The sequence below is a fragment of the Oncorhynchus clarkii genome, chromosome 28 (assembly GCF_045791955.1).
Source record: "Oncorhynchus clarkii lewisi isolate Uvic-CL-2024 chromosome 28, UVic_Ocla_1.0, whole genome shotgun sequence".
Taxonomy (NCBI): domain Eukaryota; kingdom Metazoa; phylum Chordata; class Actinopteri; order Salmoniformes; family Salmonidae; genus Oncorhynchus; species Oncorhynchus clarkii.
The window spans coordinates 5,740,329-5,763,008 of NC_092174.1; the positions used below are offsets into that span (position 1 = coordinate 5,740,329).

The window sequence follows — 22,680 nt, forward strand, 5'->3', positions numbered from 1 at the left end:
TTGCTCAAGGGATGCTAGAGTTGGAATAGGTGAGGACATCAGTTCCGTCAAGACCAAAATAGCTAGTATCCATTGAGATATGACCGAAAATATGACATGTTTGCAAGGGTTATAGTCGTGTAAACAAAAACAGGGAATGTACATGTGAAATTACTTAATAATGTGCTTTCAGTACATTTGGAATACAAATACTAATGTATTTAGGAAGTAAAAATCCTCTCCCGACAAGCTTTTTCAGATGTTCGTGAAAGCAAAGACAGGGTAGAATGCATTTTTAACATGTTACAATTCAATTGGTCTTACAACCAAATGTGTTATTGTGCAATTATTGTATTTCCAACACGTTTTTAAACATATACATTTTGGGGTAGGGAACATGGCTGTGTATTGATGTTGTGTAGAACTCCTTTCTTTTTTTCTCCCCTTCAAGACTTGATCGAGTACACAACTTGTACAACTTCGGTGTACAACTTAGCTTCCCTGTACATTTTCCAATATAAAATATTAATATCACCTGTATTGGCGCAGAAATTCGTCTATAATGTTGCTTGATCGATGGTTAGGCTATTAGCTGGTCAAAATGAGGCTTCAGGAAAAGTAAAAAGCTGCCATATGCCATAAAAAAATATTTTTAACATTTTGTTCAAGACAACCCCTTTTTTTCTTTTAATTTATTGGCGCCACCCCATAGTATGTCACACCAATGGAAAATACACAACAGGCAGTAAAATGTTATGGTTAAAACATAAATAATTACACTTTGAGGTTTCTGACTGCTCTAAAATGCAACTTTTGAACATCAGTCATGGATCCTCATTAATTAAAAGATTCAAAATGTAGTAATTACAATTACATTGCCTTGAAAGAGTCCTGTGTTGTTATTTTTCGTCACTATCTCCGAGTCGGGAGTGGGTAATTTGCACGCAATGGTGCCTTCCTTGGACGTCGTAGCGATCGTAGGGATCGAGGGGATGGTTGGTCTAATGCGGAGAGTGAGAACCAGGAGTGGGAGCACCACATCCAGTCGCCAATATCTACCTGCACCATCACTAGGGCCAGGTAAAAGAACCAGAGGGCAGAGAGGTAACTGAGCTAAATGACTACCGCCCCGTAGCACTCACATCCGTCATCATGAAGTGCTTTGAGAGACTAGTCAAGGACCATATCACCTCCACCCTACCTGACACCCTAGACCCACTCCAATTTGCTTACCGCCCAAATAGGTCCACAGACGATGCAATCTCAACCACACTGCACACTGCCCTAACCCATCTGGACAAGAGGAATACCTATGTGAGAATGCTGTTCATCGACTACAGCTCGGCATTCAACACCATAGTACCCTCCAAGCTCGTCATCAAGCTCGAGACCCTGGGTCTCGACCCCGCCCTGTGCAACTGGGTACTGGACTTCCTGACGGGCCGCCCCCAGGTGGTGAGGGTAGGCAACAACATCTCCTCCCCGCTGATCCTCAACACTGGGGCCCCACAAGGTTGCGTTCTGAGCCCTCTCCTGTACTCCCTGTTCACCCACGACTGCGTGGCCACGCACGCCTCCAACTCAATCATCAAGTTTGCGGACGACACAACAGTGGTAGGCTTGATTACCAACAACGATGAGACGGCCTACAGGGAGGAGGTGAGGGCCCTCGGAGTGTGGTGTCAGGAAAACAACCTCACACTCAACGTCAACAAAACTAAGGAGATGATTGTGGACTTCAGGAAACAGCAGAGGGAACACCCCCCTATCCACATCGATGGAACAGTAGTGGAGAGGGTAGCAAGTTTTAAGTTCCTCGGCATACACATCACAGACAAACTGAATTGGTCCACTCACACAGACAGCATCGTGAAGAAGGCGCAGCAGCGCCTCTTCAACCTCAGGAGGCTGAAGAAATTCGGCTTGTCACCAAAAGCACTCACAAACTTCTACAGATGCACAATCGAGAGCATCCTGGCGGGCTGTATCACCGCCTGGTATGGCAACTGCACCGCCCTCAACCGTAAGGCTCTCCAGAGGGTAGTGAGGTCTGCACAACGCATCACCGGGGGCAAACTACCTGCCCTCCAGGACACCTACACCACCCGATGTCACAGGAAGGCCTTAAAGATCATCAAGGACATCAACCACCCGAGCCACTGCCTGTTCACCCCGCTATCATCCAGAAGGCGAGGTCAGTACAGGTGCATCAAAGCTGGGACCGAGAGACTGAAAAACAGCTTCTATCTCAAGGCCATCAGACTGTTAAACAGCCACCACTAACACTGAGTGGCTGCTGCCAACACACTGACACTGACTCAACTCCAGCCACTTTAATAAATGGGAATTGATGGGAAATGATGTAAATATATCACTAGCCACTTTAAACAATGCTACCTTATATAAATGTTACTTACCCTACATTATTCATCTCATACGCATACGTATATACTGTACTCTATATCATCGACGGTATCCTTATGTAATACATGTATCACTAGCCACTTTATACTATACTATGCCACTTTGTTTACATACTCATCTCATTTGTACATACTGTACCCGATACCATCTACTGTATCTTGCCTATGCTGCTCTGTACCATCACTCATTCATATATCCTTATGTACATATTCTTTATCCCCTTACACTGTGTACAAGACAGTAGTTTTGGAATTGTTAGTTAGATTACTTGTTATTACTGCATTGTCGGAACTAGAAGCACAAGCATTTCGCTACACTCGCATTAACATCTGCTAACCATGTGTATGTGACAAATAAAATTTGATTTGATTTGATTTGAGACAGACCCAGAGGTCGCCGGAGCAATGATCACTTTCAGGATGTGAGAAACCAGGCGTGGGAGAATTAATATGTAAATACTGCACTCAGAACCACCTAAAAGGAGCAAAAATGCAACAGGTCACAAATTTGTATAATACAAATAAGTGTTATTAGATAGAAAATAAGTCTAAAATGGTCATTATTTCCTCTGTGATACCCTCTTCATGTCACACCAAGGGAAAAAAGCTGTCCCACCAGTGAAACTCTCAGGGTATATGGTACATTTTTGGCCTTATTGTTAACAAAGCCTACCATTTGATTTGTACTGTTATATTCTTATTTCTATTATACATTCAAAAGGCGTCACACCAAAGGACTAAGAAATGGACCCCTTTTATGTTAATGGAAGAAATATTTCTAATAAAGCTTACAATCTGTTCAGACCATGTGCTCCAGCAATGTCTTATGTACTTCCTCATTGTAAGAGAACCCTCCCCTGCGCAATTAATCACAAAATTGTGTCACACCATGTGGACATTTTAGGGACAAAATTTGATCAAATCAGAACTATTTGGAAATATCATGAATTGACTTCATGTTACGGTTTTCATATAGTGAAGGAGAGTCGGACCAAAATGCAGTGTGTAGATTGCGATCCATGTTTATTCAACAAACGAAACACGAATCTAAATACAAACACTACAAAAACAATAAACGTAACGAAAACCAAAACAGCCTTTGTGTAAACTAACACAAAACAAGGCCATCAAGACACTAAGGACAATCACCCACGACAAACTCAAAGAATATGGCTGCCTAAATATGGTTCCCAATCAGAGACAACGATAAACACCTGCCTCTGATTGAGAACCACTTCAGACAGCCATAGACTTAACTAGAACACCCCACTAGCTACAATCCCCATACATACACACCACATACAAAAACCCATGCCACACCCTGGTCTGACCAAATAAATTAAGATAAACACAAAATACTTCGACCAGGGCGTGACACTTCAGGACTACTGTTTCTTAAACTTCTGTGTCATAAGTAAAAGAGTAGGTGAACAAAATTTCATTCATGTTTTCATTACATTAGTTATCTTTTTTTGAATTTGTTTTTGGTCCCACCCTTCAGCTACCCTCAAACCCTCCCATGTATCTCTGAAAACCACCCTGTTTTGATTTCTAATTGCCATATATTTTTAAACTGTGCTGTAATATTTCGTAAAAGTTCTGAATCTGTCTATTCTCATAGTTTCTACAGATTGTAAATTAAAGATTAACATTTTTACTAAGAGTATTATTATATTATTGATTGATTGACTATGGCTTTTCAAGAAACAAAAGTTTGTGCTTGTCAATATAGAGAATTAAAATAGGGCTGTCACATCAACTACCCTAACTATGTGTTAGTTTGTGTTTTCAGTGAATTTACCTATATCACAAAGCTCATCTACATTTCCTGCGGCACAGGAAAATGATCTAGCAACAAAAGGGTGATCAAATTAAAATCCTACATCAGTGTGGAGAAGTGGCTAGTTACAAATGTCTCTCAGTTCAGGATTTATCCCTTTAGGATGGTCAGGTCCTCAGGATGTTTCTTTTACCAATGTCAGAAAAGAGCTGAGCACACAAAGTCCACACAGAGTATGACCCTTGTGGCTCATGTCTGTCATTCTTCCAAGGCTAGTGGGCATCTCTTACCGCTCCACAGAACAAAAAAGTGCTAGATATTACAATGTCACATCTGAAGACAATATATTTGTTATCTGCTTAGAAAAAGGCCCACCAGAAATGTATAACAAATGCAAGCTTGAAGTGGCTTAAAGAAAACAGACTAAAGAAACAGCTCATAGAGAACAAACTGGGTTAGTACTGAATATAGGCTAAAAGTAGTGTGGGTACAGAAGTTGGTTGATGTCAGACATGCTCCTACCCCCAATTCTCTCTTGCTGATGACTGGGATTAATGCAGGTGCATATTTCAGGATAAGGACAAAACCCACTCTTTTTGACTGATGATTGATATGAGGGCATATATTTATTAGTCCAAGTAAAGTGACACAGGATGGTCATAATGCTCCATGACAGTGTCATATAGTGCATTTTCTACAAGTTATTTAAAATATGAGAAAAACTATATATACATAACTGTAAAGAATTCATTACAACAACAAAGGATTTAAGGAAAACAAACATTCAAATGAAATAAATTCTTGCCAGGGAAAAATTCATTTGAATAAATACGGGTTTTGAAAATCTTATATAGGTGTAATAGCCATCCATAAAAAAAATGCAATTTAAGTCACAACAAGTGTAAATGTATGGGTCATGACAGTGTTAAGACAAGTTATTTCAGCTGGTAGACACAAACCCGCCACCAAAAAATGTTTGAGCCAACTAATGTTTCCACATAATTTCAACAGACTGAATTAACATAATTACTTTTTGACCAAATGGGAAAATTTCTATTCATTTCCTGAACAGAATGGAAACCTGAATTGACCCCAACCCTGCTGTAAAAACTTAGTGCTCTCAAATGTCCCAAAGATGGCCAACTCCTACATATACCTATGGCGTATGTACAGATAGAGACAGTCAAGCAGAGACAGCCAGGCTATCAAAGGCTGTGTGTGTGTGTGTGTGTGTGTGTGTGTGTGTGTGTGTGTGTGTGTGTGTGTGTGTGTGTGTGTGTGTGTGTGTGTGTGTGTGTGTGTGTGTGTGTGTGTGTGTGTGTGTGTGTGTGCATGTGTGTTTGTGAGTACATGTGTCTGTGTGAACGTGTCTGTCTGTGGGTGTTCATGTGTGTGTGCATCTATCAAACACAATATATTTCAACAGTGATAAAGGGAGACAAATGAACCTGGCTAACACAAGCCTCCTCGTTTGTCCAATGGCACGTGGCAAACACCAATTATGCCAGCGAGAGTACAAACCCAGCTCGTTTCAGACACGCTAATTAAGTATTCATCCGTTTCACTTCCTGTATCGCAGCTAACCCCACATCTCAACTGGCCCCTCCGTAAATGTCACCCGATGAAGGAATATGGCGTTGTCGTGCCATCTCCCCTGCCAACACACATCAATTATCAGTCTCTGACTGCTTTCTCCCCTCAACGAACGTGCCCGTTTGTCAGCACATAAACCATCCTATCAAATAAGCGGCGTCGAAATGCATGTCATATCCTGAGTGATGGGCTTTGGCCCGACACACTCCAAGACAGTACATGGGATTTAGTTTGGGCAAATTCAATTACAGCGGGTGGGACCGAGAGCTGATGGATGCCATGCAGCTCTAATTCAATACTTAAGACTCAATCATCCCTCTTTATTTAAAGGACGTTGTATGGAAAAATGTGGAAAAGTTAAACTTGTTATAAAAAATATATATATATTTCTATGTAATTGCTAAGTATTTACTGAAGTAATATGTAACAATTTTGTAACTGTAGTAATAACAGTGTTACTACACTGGTATAAGAGCAACTTAATGTAAAGTGTTACACTTATTCTCTCATGTGAGATGTGAAGAAGTTACTGTAAACAACAACCTTATGGTAGGGTAAATGTAAGCACGCTAGCTTAGCGAGTATGAAGTTATTTTTGAAACTTTGTGTCCCAGGTCAGGCAGAGAGGAATACAATACAGATGACCCTGAAAGTAATTAATGTAACAGGTTTTATTAGCAAAAATTATGTTATGTGCTTGACTTTGTTGACACACTTATTGTAAGTTGCCCGGGATAAGAGCGTCTGCTAAACGACTAATGTGTCAATGTACCCTCATTCCCATCACGGAAGCAAAGCCTTGGTTAGTATTGGAAACAACTTAAAACTGTTCTAACAGTAGTCCTACTGTTATTATAATCACTGGTCGAAGCCCTGTTCAGAAAGGTAACAGGGGAAGTTCATATTAAATTACATTTGACGATGTCTCGGTCTACTTGACTTACATACAATCTCTCCCTTTATAGGAAACAAATAGAGACATGACCAATTGAATAGTCTATCTCCCAACTTAATTTTACAAGAGATCTAACAGAATAACAAAATAGAGCTGTTTGCCAGGGCACTGTTCACTCTTATGCAGGGCAGAACAGCTAGTGTAACGGCTGTTGTCAGAAGGATGAGACCAAGGCGCAGCGTTCCTTGAGTTCCACATAATATTTATTGTTGAAGTGAAACTTTTAGACAAAACAAAACAATAACGAAAACAACAACCGAACAGCTCCGTAGTGCAAACTACAGTGCCTTGCGAAAGTATTCGGCCCCCTTGAACTTTGCGACCTTTTGCCACATTTCAGGCTTCAAACATAAAGATATAAAACTGTATTTTTTTGTGAAGAATCAACAACAAGTGGGACACAATCATGAAGTGGAACGACATTTATTGGATATTTCAAACTTTTTTAACAATCAAAAACTGAAAAATTGGGCGTGCAAAATTATTCAGCCCCTTTACTTTCAGTGCAGCAAACTCTCTCCAGAAGTTCCGTGAGGATCTCTGAATGATCCAATGTTGACCTAAATGACTAATGATGATAAATACAATCCACCTGTGTGTAATCAAGTCTCCGTATAAATGCACCTGCACTGTGATAGTCTCAGAGGTCCGTTAAAAGCCCAGAGAGCATCATGAAGAACAAGGAACACATCAGGCAGGTCCGAGATACTGTTGTGAAGAAGTTTAAAGCCGGATTTGGATACAAAAAGATTTCCCAAGCTTTAAACATCCCAAGGAGCACTGTGCAAGCGATAATATTGAAATGGAAGGAGTATCAGACCACTGCAAATCTACCAAGACCTGGCCGTCCCTCTAAACTTTCAGCTCATACAAGGAGAATACTGATCAGAGATGCAGCCAAGAGGCCCATGATCACTCTGGATGAACTGCAGAGATCTACAGCTGAGGTGGGAGACTCTGTCCATAGGACAACAATCAGTCGTATATTGCACAAATCTGGCCTTTATGGAAGAGTGGCAAGAAGAAAGCCATTTCTTAAAGATATCCATAAAAAGTGTCATTTAAAGTTTGCCACAAGCCACCTGGGAGACACACCAAACATGTGGAAGAAGGTGCTCTGGTCAGATGAAACCAAAATTGAACTTTTTGGCAACAATGCAAAACGTTATGTTTGGCGTAAAAGCAACACAGCTCATCACCCTGAACACACCATACCCACTGTCAAACATGGTGGTGGCAGCATCATGGTTTGGGCCTGCTTTTCTTCAGCAGGGACAGGGAAGATGGTTAAAATTGATGGGAAGATGGATGGAGCCAAATACAGGACCATTCTGGAAGAAAACCTGATGGAGTCTGCAAAAGACCTGAGACTGGGACGGAGATTTGTCTTCCAACAAGACAATGATCCAAAACATAAAGCAAAATCTACAATGGAATGGTTCAAAAATAAACATATCCAGGTGTTAGAATGGCCAAGTCAAAGTCCAGACCTGAATCCAATCGAGAATCTGTGGAAAGAACTGAAAACTGCTGTTCACAAATGCTCTCCATCCAACCTCACTGAGCTCGAGCTGTTATGCAAGGAGGAATGGGAAAAAATGTCAGTCTCTCGATGTGCAAAACTGATAGAGACATACCCCAAGTGACTTACAGCTGTAATCGCAGCAAAAGGTGGCGCCACAAAGTATTAACTTAAGGGGGCTGAATAATTTTGCACGCCCAATTTTTCAGTTTTTGATTTGTTAAAAAAGTTTGAAATGTCGTTCCACTTCATGATTGTGTCCCACTTGTTGTTGATTCTTCACAAAAAAATACAGTTTTATATCTTTATGTTTGAAGCCTGAAATGTGGCAAAAGGTCGCAAAGTTCAAGGGGGCCGAAAACTTTCGCAAGGCACTGTACTTGGTCACAAACGAAGAACAAGATCCCACACAGAAGGAGGGAAAAAGCTACCTAAGTATGATTCCCAATCAGAGACAACAATAGACAGCTGTCCCTGATTGAGAACCATACCTGGCCAAACACAAAAAAATAGAAAAGATAGAAACATGAACATAGAATGCCCACCCAAATCACACCCTGACCAAAATAAAAATAGAGACATAAAAAGCTCTCTACGGTCAGGGCGTGACAGCTAGACCATTTGCAAAGTTTTGAGATAACTCATAAGTAATGAGCATTGGAAAGCTGGGAATCAATTGTTGGATTTTCGTCTATGCATCTGAAAAGGGCTGCTGTGTACCAGTCGGAAGGTTTGCCTTCTTATTGGCAGTATTAGGAAACTCTGTCATTCATGAATGGTTCTTATGGATATAAGCCTCTTGCTGACTTGGAAGATGAAGACAAGAGGCTTGGTCCAAAAACAGTCCTTTCGCCACAGAGGCACTTTGTGTAGATCTGAAATAATTTGATAGGCATAAGCAATATGGTAGTAGCTCCATCTTTCCCTTTGATAGCTATAAGTATTACAGTGAAAATTCCATCTAGCCTATCTGGTTCTTTCAGATGTACACATGTTCCTTTGAGGTCATGGGTTGTTTTGTATGTACAGTCAATAAAACAATAGAAAATACAAATAAATTCGATATAATACAGTTGAAGTCAGACATTTACATACACCTTAGCCAAATACATTTAAACTCAGTTTTTCACAATTCCTGACATTTAACCCAAGTAAAAATTCCCTGTCTTAGGTCAGTTAGGATCACCACTTTATTTTAAGAATGTGAAATGTCAGAATAATAGTAGAGAGAATGATTTCATTCATCACATTCCCAGTGGGTGAGAAGTTTACGTACACTCAATTAGTATTTGGTACCATTACCTTTAAATTGTTTAACTGGGGTCAAACGTTTAAGGTAGCCTTCCACAAGCTTCCCACAATAAGTTGGGTGAATTTTGGCCCATTACTCCTGACACAGCTGGTGTAAATTAGTTTTTTAACCTTTACTTAACAAGGCAAGTCAGTTAAGAACACATTCTTATTTTCAAAGACGACCTAAGAACAGTGGTTTAACTGCCTTGATCAGGGGCAGAACGACAGATTTGTACCTTGTCAGCTCAGGGATTCAAACTTGCAACCTTGCGGTTACTAGTCCAACGCTCTAACCACTAGGCTACCCTGCCGCCAATTATAGGCCTCCTTGCTCGTACATGCTTTTTCAGTTCTGCCCACAAATTTTCTACAGGGTTATGGTCAGGGCTTTGTGATGGTCACTCCAATACCTTGACTTTGTTGTCCTTAAGTCATTTTGCCACAACTTTGGAATTATACTTGTGGTCATTGTCCATTTGGAAGACCCATTTGTGACCAAGCTTTAACTTCCTGACTGATGTCATGAGATGTTGCTTCAATATAGCCACATAATTTTCCACCTCATGATGCCATCTATTTTGTGAAGTGCACCAGTCCCTCCTGCAGAAAAGCACCCCCACAACATGATGCTGCCACCCCCATGCGTCACGGTTGGGATGGTGTTCTCCGGCTTGCAAGCCTCCCCCTTTTTCCTACAAACATAACACTGGTCATTATGGCCAAACAGTTATATTTTTGTTTCATCAGACCAGAGGACAATTCTCCAAAAGGTACGACCTTTGCCACCATGTGCAGTTGCAAACCGTAGTCTAGCTTTTTTATGGCGGTTTTGGAGCAGTGGCTTATTCATTGCTGAGCGGCCTTTCAGGTTATGTCGATATAGGACTTGTTTTACTGTGGATATAAATACTTTGTACCTGTTTCCTCCAGCATCTTCACAAGGTCCTTTGGTGTTGTTCTGGGATTGATTTGCACTTTTCGCACCAAAGTACGTTCATCTTTAGGAGACAGAAGGCGTCTCCTTCCTGAGCGGTATGACGGCTGCATGGTCCCATGGTGTTTATACAGATGAACGTGATACCTTCAGGAGTCTGGAAATTGCTCCCAAGGATGAACCAGACTTCTACAATTGTTTTTCTGAGGTCTTGGCTGATTTCTTTTGATTTTCCCATGATGTCAAGCAAAGAGGCACTGAGTTTGAAGATAGGCCTTGAAATACATCCACAGGTATACTACCAATTGACTCAAACAATATCAGAAGCTTCTAAAGCCATTAAATAATCTTCTGGAATTTTCCAAGCCATTTAAAGGCGCAGTCAACGTAGTGTATGTAAACTTATCACCCACTGGAATTGTGATACAGTGAATTATAAGTGAAATAATCTGTCTGTAAACAATTATTGGAAAAATGACTTGTGTCATGCACAAAGTAGATGTCCTAACTCACTTGCCAAAACTATAGTTAACAAGACATTTGTGGAAGGGTTGAAAAATGAGTTTTAATGACAACCTAAGTGTATGTAAGGTTCCGACGTCAACTGTATTTCATTGCAGAGTATATGCTTTCTATCAGCACTGGCATATATTCAAACACAGATCCTGATTCTATTTGTTTGATGCATCTGTGTATACAGCAAGCATCCGAATCCTTTGTGCCTTAGAAATACCCTAGAATATAACGTCTCAGTTTATTGTGTTGTGGAGGAGAGGGACAGAGAGAGAAAGCAAGAGTGAGAAAGCAACCCTGAGAAAGAGATTCAGACAGAGAGAGAAAGAGAAAGGCCCAGAGAAGAAGAAAGAGATGGCGAGAATAAAGAATGCTTCATATTTCAGGGCCTCCTGTCATCATCTCACTTTGGCTCCCGGGGCCTCCCTCTGCTCTGTGCTCAGGTGGAGGAGAAGCACCTCCACATTTCATAATTTCTTTTTCTGTCTGTTGGAGAGCCTCTCATCCCTAAAAAGACATGACAGAATGCCTATGGTAATTTAGAATGCCAATATTTGAAAGATCCAATACAACTACCCCAACTCACCACCAGGTTCTTAGCTGACCTGTGTTCAAATACTATTTAAACAATTTCAAATTAAGCTGGGCTTGATTGAGCTTGCCTGATGCAATGGAACTAATAGATTATTCGCAAAACTTCAAACCCTGCCAATTTAGCACCCCAGGCAGGCTAAAGCAACCATTCAAAATATTTGATTAATTTCTTATAGTATTTGAACCCAGGTCTGTTTTTTTGAGGTTCGGAAAGGAATTTGATAGCTTTGGATTGACTCATATGTTTTCAGTCTCATTGCCAGAAACTCCTTTCCCTTTTTAAGTTACATTTTGGGGGGTGAATGAATGAACGCATCAAGAGTGCTAGCTATATAAATGCAAATTGTATTGTATTACTTTGTGGTACTGCTCCATTCAAGAGAAATCGAGAGCTTTTTTCCTTTTATCATCTTCATTAGAATCAGAGATGTCTGCTCATATCGTTTTCAGCACATAAAGAGCTCTGCTGGCTTGAATGAAAAGAGATGTTCATGCCACAGCCACCAGCCCATCTACATAATTATATGAAAGGCAGACTATTCATTTTCTCCATAATTAGTGTGTGTGTGTGTGTGTGTGTGTGTGTGTGTGTGTGTGTGTGTGTGTGTGTGTGTGTGTGTGTGTGTGTGTGTGTGTGTGTGTGTGTGTGTGTGTGTGGTCTCGGTGAGAATAGCTGTTGTGGTGTCGCTTGAAGGTGAGCCAGGAGAAAGCACTGGTGATTGCCAACCTGATGACTTTCACCTCCTGCCCTGAAAAATGGCCATGGAGCAGCCCAGAGACTGGGAGATACAGATTAAAAGCCCTGGAATTGCATTTCATTAATAAACACATATTCAAAATCACACCAAAGACAATCACACCAAAGAGAATGTACTTCACCTCGGGAGGTGAAGTGCATGTCAGGTTTTTTTTGGGCTGTGTGATAAACAGGAAATGGTAATAGACTGCAGCAGCGGCCCAGTAGATTCAAAGACACTCCTGGCGAATGTTCTCCTCCTCGACTGCAAAGGATCTCCTCCAATTAAACCCGGACTCAAAGGGCTTCTCCTCAGGAGAAACCCGGCAAACAAGGAAAGGTTAGGGGAAAATGTGATCGGCTCAGTCCAGAATGCTGTGCGTCGCTCCATCCCCTTAAGGGGGAATCGTATGGAATGCCGCAATATTTTCCTTCAGGCCTATTGCACTGGAGGCAGTGGACTTAATGTATCAGTAAATAACTACAACCTCCTCAGAAAATAGAATATTCTCTTGCCATGCTCATACATATCAAACCCTGCTTTGTCTGTCTTATTAAGGCTGCAGCCAGGGTTGGGTAGGTTACTTTCTACATGTAATCCATTACAGTTACTAGTTACCTGTACAACATTTTAATTGTTTTAATTACCCAAACTCAGTAAAGTAATCTGATTACATTCAGTTACCTTCCCCTTAAGAGGCATTAGAAGACAAAAATGTGTGTTACCAATTGAATGACATCCATTGCAAGACAAATCAATGTTAAAGTTTACATAGCTGTCCTTTATGGATGTTAAATTTGACTTATGGGTTGGTTATGTAGGCTTCTTTTAACCCATTGCTTTCTACTACATACGATTAAATTATATATTATATATTAAAATCCAAAGTCTATCAGAATATGGAAGTATAAATCAGCCAAATTGTTTTACCTGAGCATAACCCCAAAAATAAGGACTTATTAGCCGGCCCTATTCTGTTGTTTAGGATTTTGTTAACATGGAGGACTGATTGGGCTCATTGATTCGAGTTGAAAAATAAATGCTGCTCTCATGTAATGGCCTGCTTAGAGCACTACTGAAAAGTGCTATTTACATGTGAAAAATGAATGTCATTTTCTGCATTTGCTATAGGCCTATTGTTTACCTTTTTGTTGGTGACACTTTGATATATTGATAATATGCAGCTGTTTAAATCCATAGTTGAAACAATAACAAAACGGTGGCCCCACCTCTGTTTTGGTAAATAGCTGATGCATTGTCCTGGAGAAATGTAACCACTCTCAGACTAATAGCCAGAGCTATGGATGCAAGGTCTTACCATCAATGATATCAAAATTATTGTTATAACCATGTTATGAGGCTATACAGTGTTTGTTTACATTTACAATGTTTACAAATATTGGCGAAAAACAAGTTTCTTCAAGAATCAATGGATATATAAATATTTAAATATACTACCGTTCAAAAGTTTGGGGTCACTTAGAAATGTCCTTGTTTTTGAAAGAAAAGCTAAACCCGCAAAATACCAGTGTCAACGTCAACAGCGAAAAGGCGACTCCGGGATGCTGGCCTTCTAGCCAGAGTTGCAAAGAAAAAGTCATATCTCAGACTGGCCAATAAAAAGAAAAGATTAAGATGGGCAATTAGAACACAGAAACTGGACAGAGGAATTCTGCCTAGAAGGCCAGCATCCCGGAGTCGCCTCTTCACTGTTGACGTTGAGACTGGTGTTTTGTGGGTACTATTTAATGACGCTGCCAGTTGAGGACTTGCGAGGTGTCTGTTTCTCAAACTAGACACTCTAATGTACATGTCCTCTTGCTCAGTTGTGCACCGGGGTCTCCCACTCCTCTTTCTAATCTGGTTTGAGCAAATTTGCTCTGTTCTGTGAAGAGAGTAGTACATATCATTGTACGAGATCTTCAGATTCTTGGCAATTTCTCGCATGGAATAGCCATAATTTCTCAGAACAAAAATAGACTGATGAGTTTCAAAAGAAAGTTCTTTGTTTCTGTCCATTTTGAGCCTGTAATCGAACTCACAAATGCTGATGCTCCAGATACTCAACTAGTCTAAACAAGGCCAGTTTTATTGCTTCTTTAATCAATATAAACAGTTTTCAGCTGTGCTAACATAATTGAAAAAGGGTTTTCTAATGATCAATTAGCCTTTTAAAAAGATAAACTTGGATTAGCTAAAACAACATGCAAATGCGGAGGTGTTGCTAACATTTACGATAGCAAAATTCAATTTATAAAAAAAAAAGGTTTTGTCTTTTGAGCTTCTAGTCATGAAATCTATGCAGCCTACTCAATCACTTTTTATAGCTACTGTTTACAGGCCTCCTGGGCCATATACCGCGTTCCTCACTGAGTTCTTTCCAGTTTTTAATAATGGATTTAATGGTCCTCTGTGGGATGTTCCAAGTTTTGGATATTTTTATTCTAAAATTGCTAAATTGTTTTTTCCCCTCATCAATATACACACAATACCCCAAAGCAAAGCAAAAACTGGTTTCGAAATTTTTGCACATTTATATATAAAAATAACTATAATATCACAGTTACATAAGTATTCAAACTCTTTACTCAGTACTTTGTTGAAGCACCTTTGGCAGTGATTACAGCCTTAAGTCTTCCTGGGTTTGACACTACAAGCTTGGCACACCTGTATTTGGGGAGTTTATGCCATTCCTCTGCAGATCCTCTCAAGCTCTGTAAGGTTGGATGGGGAGAGTCGCTGCACAACTATTTTCCGGTCTCTCCAGAGATGTTCGATCTGGTTCAAGTTCGGGCTCTGGCTTGATCACTCAAGGACATTGAGACTTGCCCCAAAGCCACTTTTGGTTTGTCTTGGCTGTGTGCTTAGAGTTGATGACCTATTGGATGGTGAACCTTCACCCCAGTCTGAGGTCCTGAGTGCTCTGGGGCAGGTTTTCATCAAGGATCTCTCTGTACTTTGCTCCGTTCATCTTTCCTCGATCCTGATGAGTCTCCCAGTCCCTGAAAAACATCCCCAAAGCATGATGCTGCCACCACCATGCTTCACCGTAGGGATGGTATTGGCCGGGTGATGAGCGGTGCCTGGTTTCCTCCAGACCTGATGCTTGGCATTTAGGCCAAAGTGTTTAATATTGGTTTCATCAGACCAGAGAATCTTGTTTCTCATGGTCTGAGAGGCGTTTAGGTGCCTTTTGGCAAACTACAAGTGGGCTATCATGTGCCTTTTACTGAGGAGTGGCTTCCGTCTGGCCAGTCTAACATAAAGACCTGAATGGTGAAGTGCTGCAGAGATGGTTTTCCTTCTGGAAGATTATCCCATCTCCACAGAGGAACTCTGGAGCTCTGTCAGAATGACCATTGGATTCTTGGTCACCTCCCCGACAAAGGCCCTTCTCCCCGATTGCTCAGTTTGGATGAGCGGCCAGCTCTAGGAAGAGTCTTGGTTCTTCCATTAAAGAATGATGGTACCCTTCCCCAGATCTGTGCCTCAACACAATCCTATCTCGGAGCTCTATGGACAATTCCTTCTACCCCATTGCTTAGTTTTTGCTCTGTCATGCACTGTCAACTGTGGGACCTTATATAGACAGATGTGTGCCTTCATTTTCTATGAAAGTATCTTTACTTTTTCTTAAGTATGACAATTTAGTACTTTTTCCACCACTGCTAATATGTGCCGATAAGACTAAGGACTCACAAATGGTTACGTTCATGGCTTTGTGGTGGTGTCCTCCCACTTGTCCGCATGCTCAAAATTAATTTACGTGTAAGGCAACACTCGGAAGATTCGCCCTCATGAGAGACACGCGTTCCAACAACATCTTGGATTCTCAAGCGAAAGAGACGTGTTCATCGCTGTATTGTAACAGTTTTGACTTGAGGTTATTATTTATAGGGGTGCCAGGTAGGTTGTGCCTACCAGAGAAAACATTAGTTTCTCCTTTTGGTTTGATTTTTTATTTAACCAGGTATGTTGGTGAGAACAAGTTCTCATTTGCAACTGCGACCTGGCCAAGATAAAGCGTAGCAATTCGACACATACAATAACAGAGTTACACATGGAATAAACAAAACATACAGTCAATAATACAGTAGAACAAAAGAAAACAAAAAGTCTATATACAGTGAGTGCAAATGAGGTAAGTTAAGGAAATAAATAGGCCATGTTGGCGATGTAATTACAATATAGCAATTAAACACTGGAATTGTAGATTGGCAGAAGATGAATGTGCAGGTAGAGATACTGGGGTGCAAAGGAGCAAAATAAATAATTAAATACCAGTATGGGGATGAGGTAGGTAGATAGATGGGCTGTTTACAGTTTGACTAAGTACAGGTGCAGTGATCTGTAAACTGCTCTGACAGCTGGTGCTTAAAGCTAGTGAGGGAGATATGAGTCTCCAGCTTCAGAGATTTTTGCAATTCGTTCCAGTCATGGGCAGCAGAGAACTGGAAGGAAAGATGACCAAAGGAGGAATTGGCTTTGGGGGTGACCAGTGAGATATACCTGCTGGAGCACGTGCTACAAATGGGTGCTGCTATGGTGACCAGTGAGCTGAGATAAGGCGGGACGTTACCTAGCAGAGACTTGTAGATAACCTGTAGCCAGTGGGTTTGGCGACGAGTATGAAGCGAGGGCCAACCAACGAGAGCGTACAGGTCGCAATGGCGGGTAGTGTATGGGGCTTTGGTGACAAAACGGATGGCACTGTGATAGACTGCATCCAGTTTGTTGAGTAGAGTGTTGGAGGCTATTTTATAGATGACATCATCGAAGTCGAGGATCGGTAGGATGGTCAGTTTTACGATGGTATGTTTGGCAGCATGAGTGAAGGATGCTTTGTTGTGATATAGGAAGCCGATTCTAGATGTAATTTTAGATTGGAGATGCTTAATGTGAGTCTGGAAGGAGAGTTTACAGTCTAACCAGACACACAGGTATTTGTAGTTGTCCACGTATTCTAAGTCAGAACCGTCCAGAGTAGTGATGCTGGACGGGCGAGCAGGTGCGGGCAGTGATCGATTGAAAAGCATGCATTTAGTTTTACTTGCGTTTAAGAGCAGTTGGAGGCCACGGAAGGAGAGTTGTATGGCATTGAAGCTCGTCTGGAGGTTAGTTAACACAGTGTCCAAGGAGGTGCCAGAAGTATACAGAATGGTGTCGTCTGCGTAGAGGTGGATCAGAGAATCACCAGCAGCAAGAGCAACATTATTGATGTATACAGTAAAGAGAGTCGGCCCGAGAATTGAACCCTGTGGCACACCCGTAGAGACTGTCAGAGGTTCAGACAGATGGGAATGAGTCCCATCTGGTCAGTCAAGTCTACACCAATACAAAAGGACTTGTGTAAAAGTCAGGATGGAAATACACTTTTCATTAACCCTTAAAACATTGGAAAGAACTTAAAAAACAACTATATTCTTTTGCGTGGGTTGTATTACCAACATACATGATTACACACACATATAGTAATATAACACAATGAGTTCTGGTTCCTCCAGAAATGTCCTGTACCTCGGGCCTAAAAGTCCAGCCCGGTAAGAGTCCAGCCCGGTAAAGGAGTTCAGGGAACTCAAGTGACCTTAGTCACGCAATGTTTGTCCGTTCCTACAAGTGTAGCGTACACCCAGTATCAAATCATACAATCAATATAACAATTATTTTACCACACAGCTATAAAGCGTATCAACTCTTACTAAGTTCTCAACTACAACTAACTACATAAATCATCACAGTATACATCACATCAAAACAAATTAAATACCGTATACAAAAATGTTGTCGCAAAGAGTGGATCCGATCCTGGGTAAACTCTATTAGGTTACAAAACACACGTTTAAAGGCAACAAAATAAACGGGATAGAGAAGCTTCGGATCTGAGGGATGAACACGTCCTCATTCACGTCTCCATCACAACCCCACTTTTGCGCAGCTGATGCTGGCTATTTAATTGGGAATTACTGGGAAAAGGGCCCTATTGGAAGGAGAAGCACTATTTAATTGGGAATTGAAGGGGAAGCGCCCTATTAGAAGGAGAAGCACTGAGACGGTTCAGAAAAATTCAGGGCCGTCACAGTATGCCCTTGCCATCTACATACAAGACATGTTTAAATACTGAAAGCATTTGAAAGATAAAGGAAGCTTTTGATCGCAATGAACTGTCAGCGATTATTTGACTGGGTCGAGTATCAAATGAGAGGATGTACACGCTCGCGTTCGAGAGTCCTCTTTGATACAATTGCTATTCGGCTTTTCTTTCAGATCGTAAACGAGACAAATTTTGAGTCAACTGCTTAAGTACCTTTGCTATGTCTTCATTTACTGTAGACTATAGTAGGGTTGATTAAGGGATTCAAATAATATTATGCCTGTGCCATCCAGACCTCCCTGTTGCTGTACAGTATGTAGCTTTCCAATGTCTCTGTTTTGCCAACTCAGTGCCATTCAACAATAATATCTCTTGTAGTATTTTAATTAACGGAGGCAGTAGCATGAGTTCACTAGTAGTCCGCAACCCAAATCACCAGGCCCAAAGAGGAACGCCCTAACCACTATTCCAATCGTAAGGTGCCTATCGACTAGTGTTGTTACAGTATAATTTCAGTTTAATTTCCACATACAGTGTTAGTTGGGTGTTTGAATTACTTTCTTCCCCTTGTATTGCCCAACAATCTATCAGGAATCAAGGTAAGACCCAAGTGCAGACTGTGTGAAGTAACAATGTTTATTGTAACAGGGGCGGGCAAACGACAGGTCAAGTTAGGCAGGGGTCGATAATCCAGAGTAGAGGCCAAGTTACAGGACGACAGGCAAGCACAGGGTCAGGTCAGGCCAAGTTTGGTAATCCAGAGGTGGAACAAAGGTACAGGATGGCAGGCCGGCTCAGGTCGGGGACAGGCAGAGTGGTCAGGCGAGCAGGTACCTGGTCAGGACAGGCTTGGGTTAAAAACCAGGAGGATGAGAAAGAGCGACTGGGGAAAAATGAGCTGAGACAAACCACTGGCAAACAAGACGAACTGGCACAGACAGAAAACACAGGTATAAATACCCAGAGGACAAGTGGGTGACACTTGGAGGGGGTGGAGACAAGCACAAGGACAGGTGAAACAGATCAGGGCATGACACAGTCAGAGCTTCCTTTTCCTTGTGGATATGTGTACCCAATCCAGCCATTTGGTTTAGCTGCCATAATCACATACAGTGGCAAGAAAAACTATGTGAACCCTTTGGAATTACCTGGGTTTCTGCATAATTTGATCATAAAATTTGATCTGATCTTCATCTAAGTCACAACAATAGACAAACACAGTCTACTTAAACTAATAACACACAAACAATTATATTATGTCATGTCTTTATTGAACACACCATGTAAACATTCAGTGTAGGGTGGAAAAGTATGTGAACCCTTGGATTTAATAACTGGTTGGCAGCAATAAACTCAACCAAATGTTTTCTGTAGTTGAGGATCAGACCTGCACAACGGTCAGGAGGAATTTTGACCATTCATCTTTACAAAACTGTTTCAGTTCAGCAATATTCTTAGAACATGTGATGTGAACCGTTCTCGAGGTCATGCCACAGTATTTTAAATCGGGTTGAGGTCAGGACTGATGTTGATTTACTCCTGTGTTTTGGGTCATTGTCCTGTTGCATCACCCAACTGAAGTTGAGCTTCAATTGGCGGACAAATAGCTATACATTCATTCCCCTGCAAAATGTCTTGATAAACTTGGGAATTCATTTTTCCGTCGATGATAGCAAACTGTCCAGGCCCTTACGCAGCCCCAAACCATGATGCTCCCTCCACCATACTTTACAGGTGGGATAAGGTTTTGATGTAGGTGTGCTGTGCCTTTTGTTCTCCACACATAGTGTTGTTTGTTCCATCCAAACAACTCAACTTTAGTGTTTATCTGTACACAGAATATTTTTCCAGAAGCGCTGTGGAACATCCAGGTGCTCTTTTGCAAACTTCAGATGTGCAGCAATGGTTTTTTTTGGACAGCAGTGGCTTCTTCCGTGGTTTCCTCCCATGAACACCATTCTTGTTTTACGTATCGTAGATTCGTCAACAGAGATGTTAGCATGTTCCAGAGATTTCTGTAAATCTTTAGCTGACACTCTGGGATTCTTCTTAACCTCATTGAGCATTCTGCGCTGTGCTCTTGCAGTCATCTTTGCAGGACGGCCACTCCTAGGGAGAAGCATCAGTGCTGAACTTTCTCCATTTATAGACAATTTGTCTTACCGTGGACTGATGAACATCAAGGCTTTTAGAGATATTTTTGTAACCCTTTCCAGCTTTTTGCAAGTCAACAATCCTTAATATTAGGTCTTCTGAGAACTAATGCTTCTTGTGAATAGCAAACTAAAATTTTGTGAGTGTATTTTATAGGGCAGGGCAGCTCTAACCACCATCTTCAATCTCGTCTCATTGATTGGACTCCAGGTTAGCTGACTCCTGACTCCAATTAGCTTTTTGGAAAAGTAATTAGCCTAGGGGTTCACAAACTTTTTCCAAACTACACCGTGAATGTTTAAATAATGTATTCAATATAAACAAGAAAAATAAACTAATAACACACAAATTATTGTAAGCACACTGTTTGTCTATTGTCTACACAAGAGCATCTAATGGAGATGGGAGGAGACCTGAGACCCCGAGACTCTCTGAAACGCAAAATGTTCTCTGTTGCTCCTAAATCCTTCCTGTGAACTCACATCTTTAACAAATGCATAAACAGGTACATAAGTATTGGATAACACAAGTAGTGTTAACTCCAGTCATAGTTGGGTCAAGACTTTTTGATCATCTTGTACTCAGCATCTTTTCTCCCCTTCACCGAATCCACCTGGATGGTGTCCATATTAGAACAGTCACACATCCACCGGTTCCCTGTATAAATGAACAGCTGAGAGAGAACCCAGATGAGAGAGAAATTCTTACCTTGCCCACGTAGAGTGGCTCGTCCCCTGTGTACTCCTCCAGCACGAAGAACTGGTTCCATACCCAACTGCGCCTCTGCCTGTGGTGTGCCCCCCCTTCGCAGCTTCTTTGGTATGTCCCGACCGGCGGCAGGGGCACTGAGTTAAAGCTCAGGCCAGAGCAGCCCATCTCCCAAAGTGGTAATAGCAACAAAGTCAAAAGGCTAACCACACTCCACATGGGGGAACAGTTCAGTCTCATCATTATGATACACATTTTTTGGGTGAAAATGAACTGCGAAAGACTCAAGAAGAAATGTTGTCAACCATCCACAGGGTGAATTTTGGGGTTCAACAGAAGCAACACCCCAGGGCAGGTGTCGTTTGTTTAATGAGCAAGTATATCCTGACAGACTGAGGATAGTTATTGTTGGTTGTCAAGGAGTCAGAAAACGGCTACTGCAGCAGAATGGTCTTCTGAGCACAATGAATAATTGGAGCCTATCAGAAAGAAAGAGAGAGGGTGGGAGGGAGAGAAAGGAATGAAGGAAGGAAGGAAGGAAGAGAAGGAGAGGGGAGGGCGAGAGGGAAAAGAAGGTGAGGTGGAGAGAGAGATTCAACATTGGATGAAAATTCTCATGCCAAGGCTTACATGTATGATAACAAGCAGTCAGAGATAACATGCACCCATTCATTTTTTTCTCCAGAGAATTTAGCATTTGTCAATGTGGGATCATTTAGCTATTTGATTTTTAATTTTAAGACCCCTTGAAGTATCCCCCCAAAATATAAAACATTTATTTGATTTAAAAAATGTGTGGCCTTACTGCTATTAGACCATACAAATGCATTGAATAACAAATTCACTACATGGAACTGATAGTCCCACAAACAAATCAAAAACAAATCTGTTCTGAAGTGTCTGTCCTAGAGATATAAGAAAGATCAGGAAACATTTGTAATAATTCCGCAGATGCGGAAGTGAGACATCAGCGGATGCTGTGGATTGAGGAAAATAACTGATATCTCTAGCTAAAATGTACAGATTTTATGTTGATTTTTTTCTTATGATAATTAGATTTCAGTGGGGACGAGGACTTTGACTCTAGTTTGTTTTTTACAAACTTTTATGTCTGGTATATAGTATCATAACCTAAGAATTAAAGCAAATGTTGGTATTTTCTAAAGTCTAGCAACTTTGCCCGCAAGTATGCCAGCTAAGATAGTTAGACAAAATACTTTAAGTTGATTAATAGCCTAAAATGTTTTGGTAGCTAGTTATGAGGCTAGGCGATTGGGAACCTATTTAGCTGGCTAGCTAAATAATTGCTAGGTGGCTAGTATTATATAGAAACAACAAAACACTTTATAATAATTTTTCATCAAGGCGGCATCAATAGGCTACATAGCTTGATTGAATTAATTT

General features: G+C 41.1%; 1 protein-coding gene across 1 annotated transcript in view; it reads right to left on the bottom strand.

Annotated features, from left to right (window-relative positions):
- LOC139387548 (cadherin-7-like) overlaps nt 1-21,531 on the bottom strand; it is a 128,948-nt gene extending 107,417 nt beyond the window's left edge. The window contains exon 1 of the mRNA XM_071133851.1: nt 21,277-21,531. Within this exon, the coding sequence (XP_070989952.1) occupies nt 21,277-21,531 (255 nt within the window). The remainder of the gene's footprint in view (nt 1-21,276) is intronic.
- Between the last annotated feature and the right edge of the window lie 1,149 nt (nt 21,532-22,680).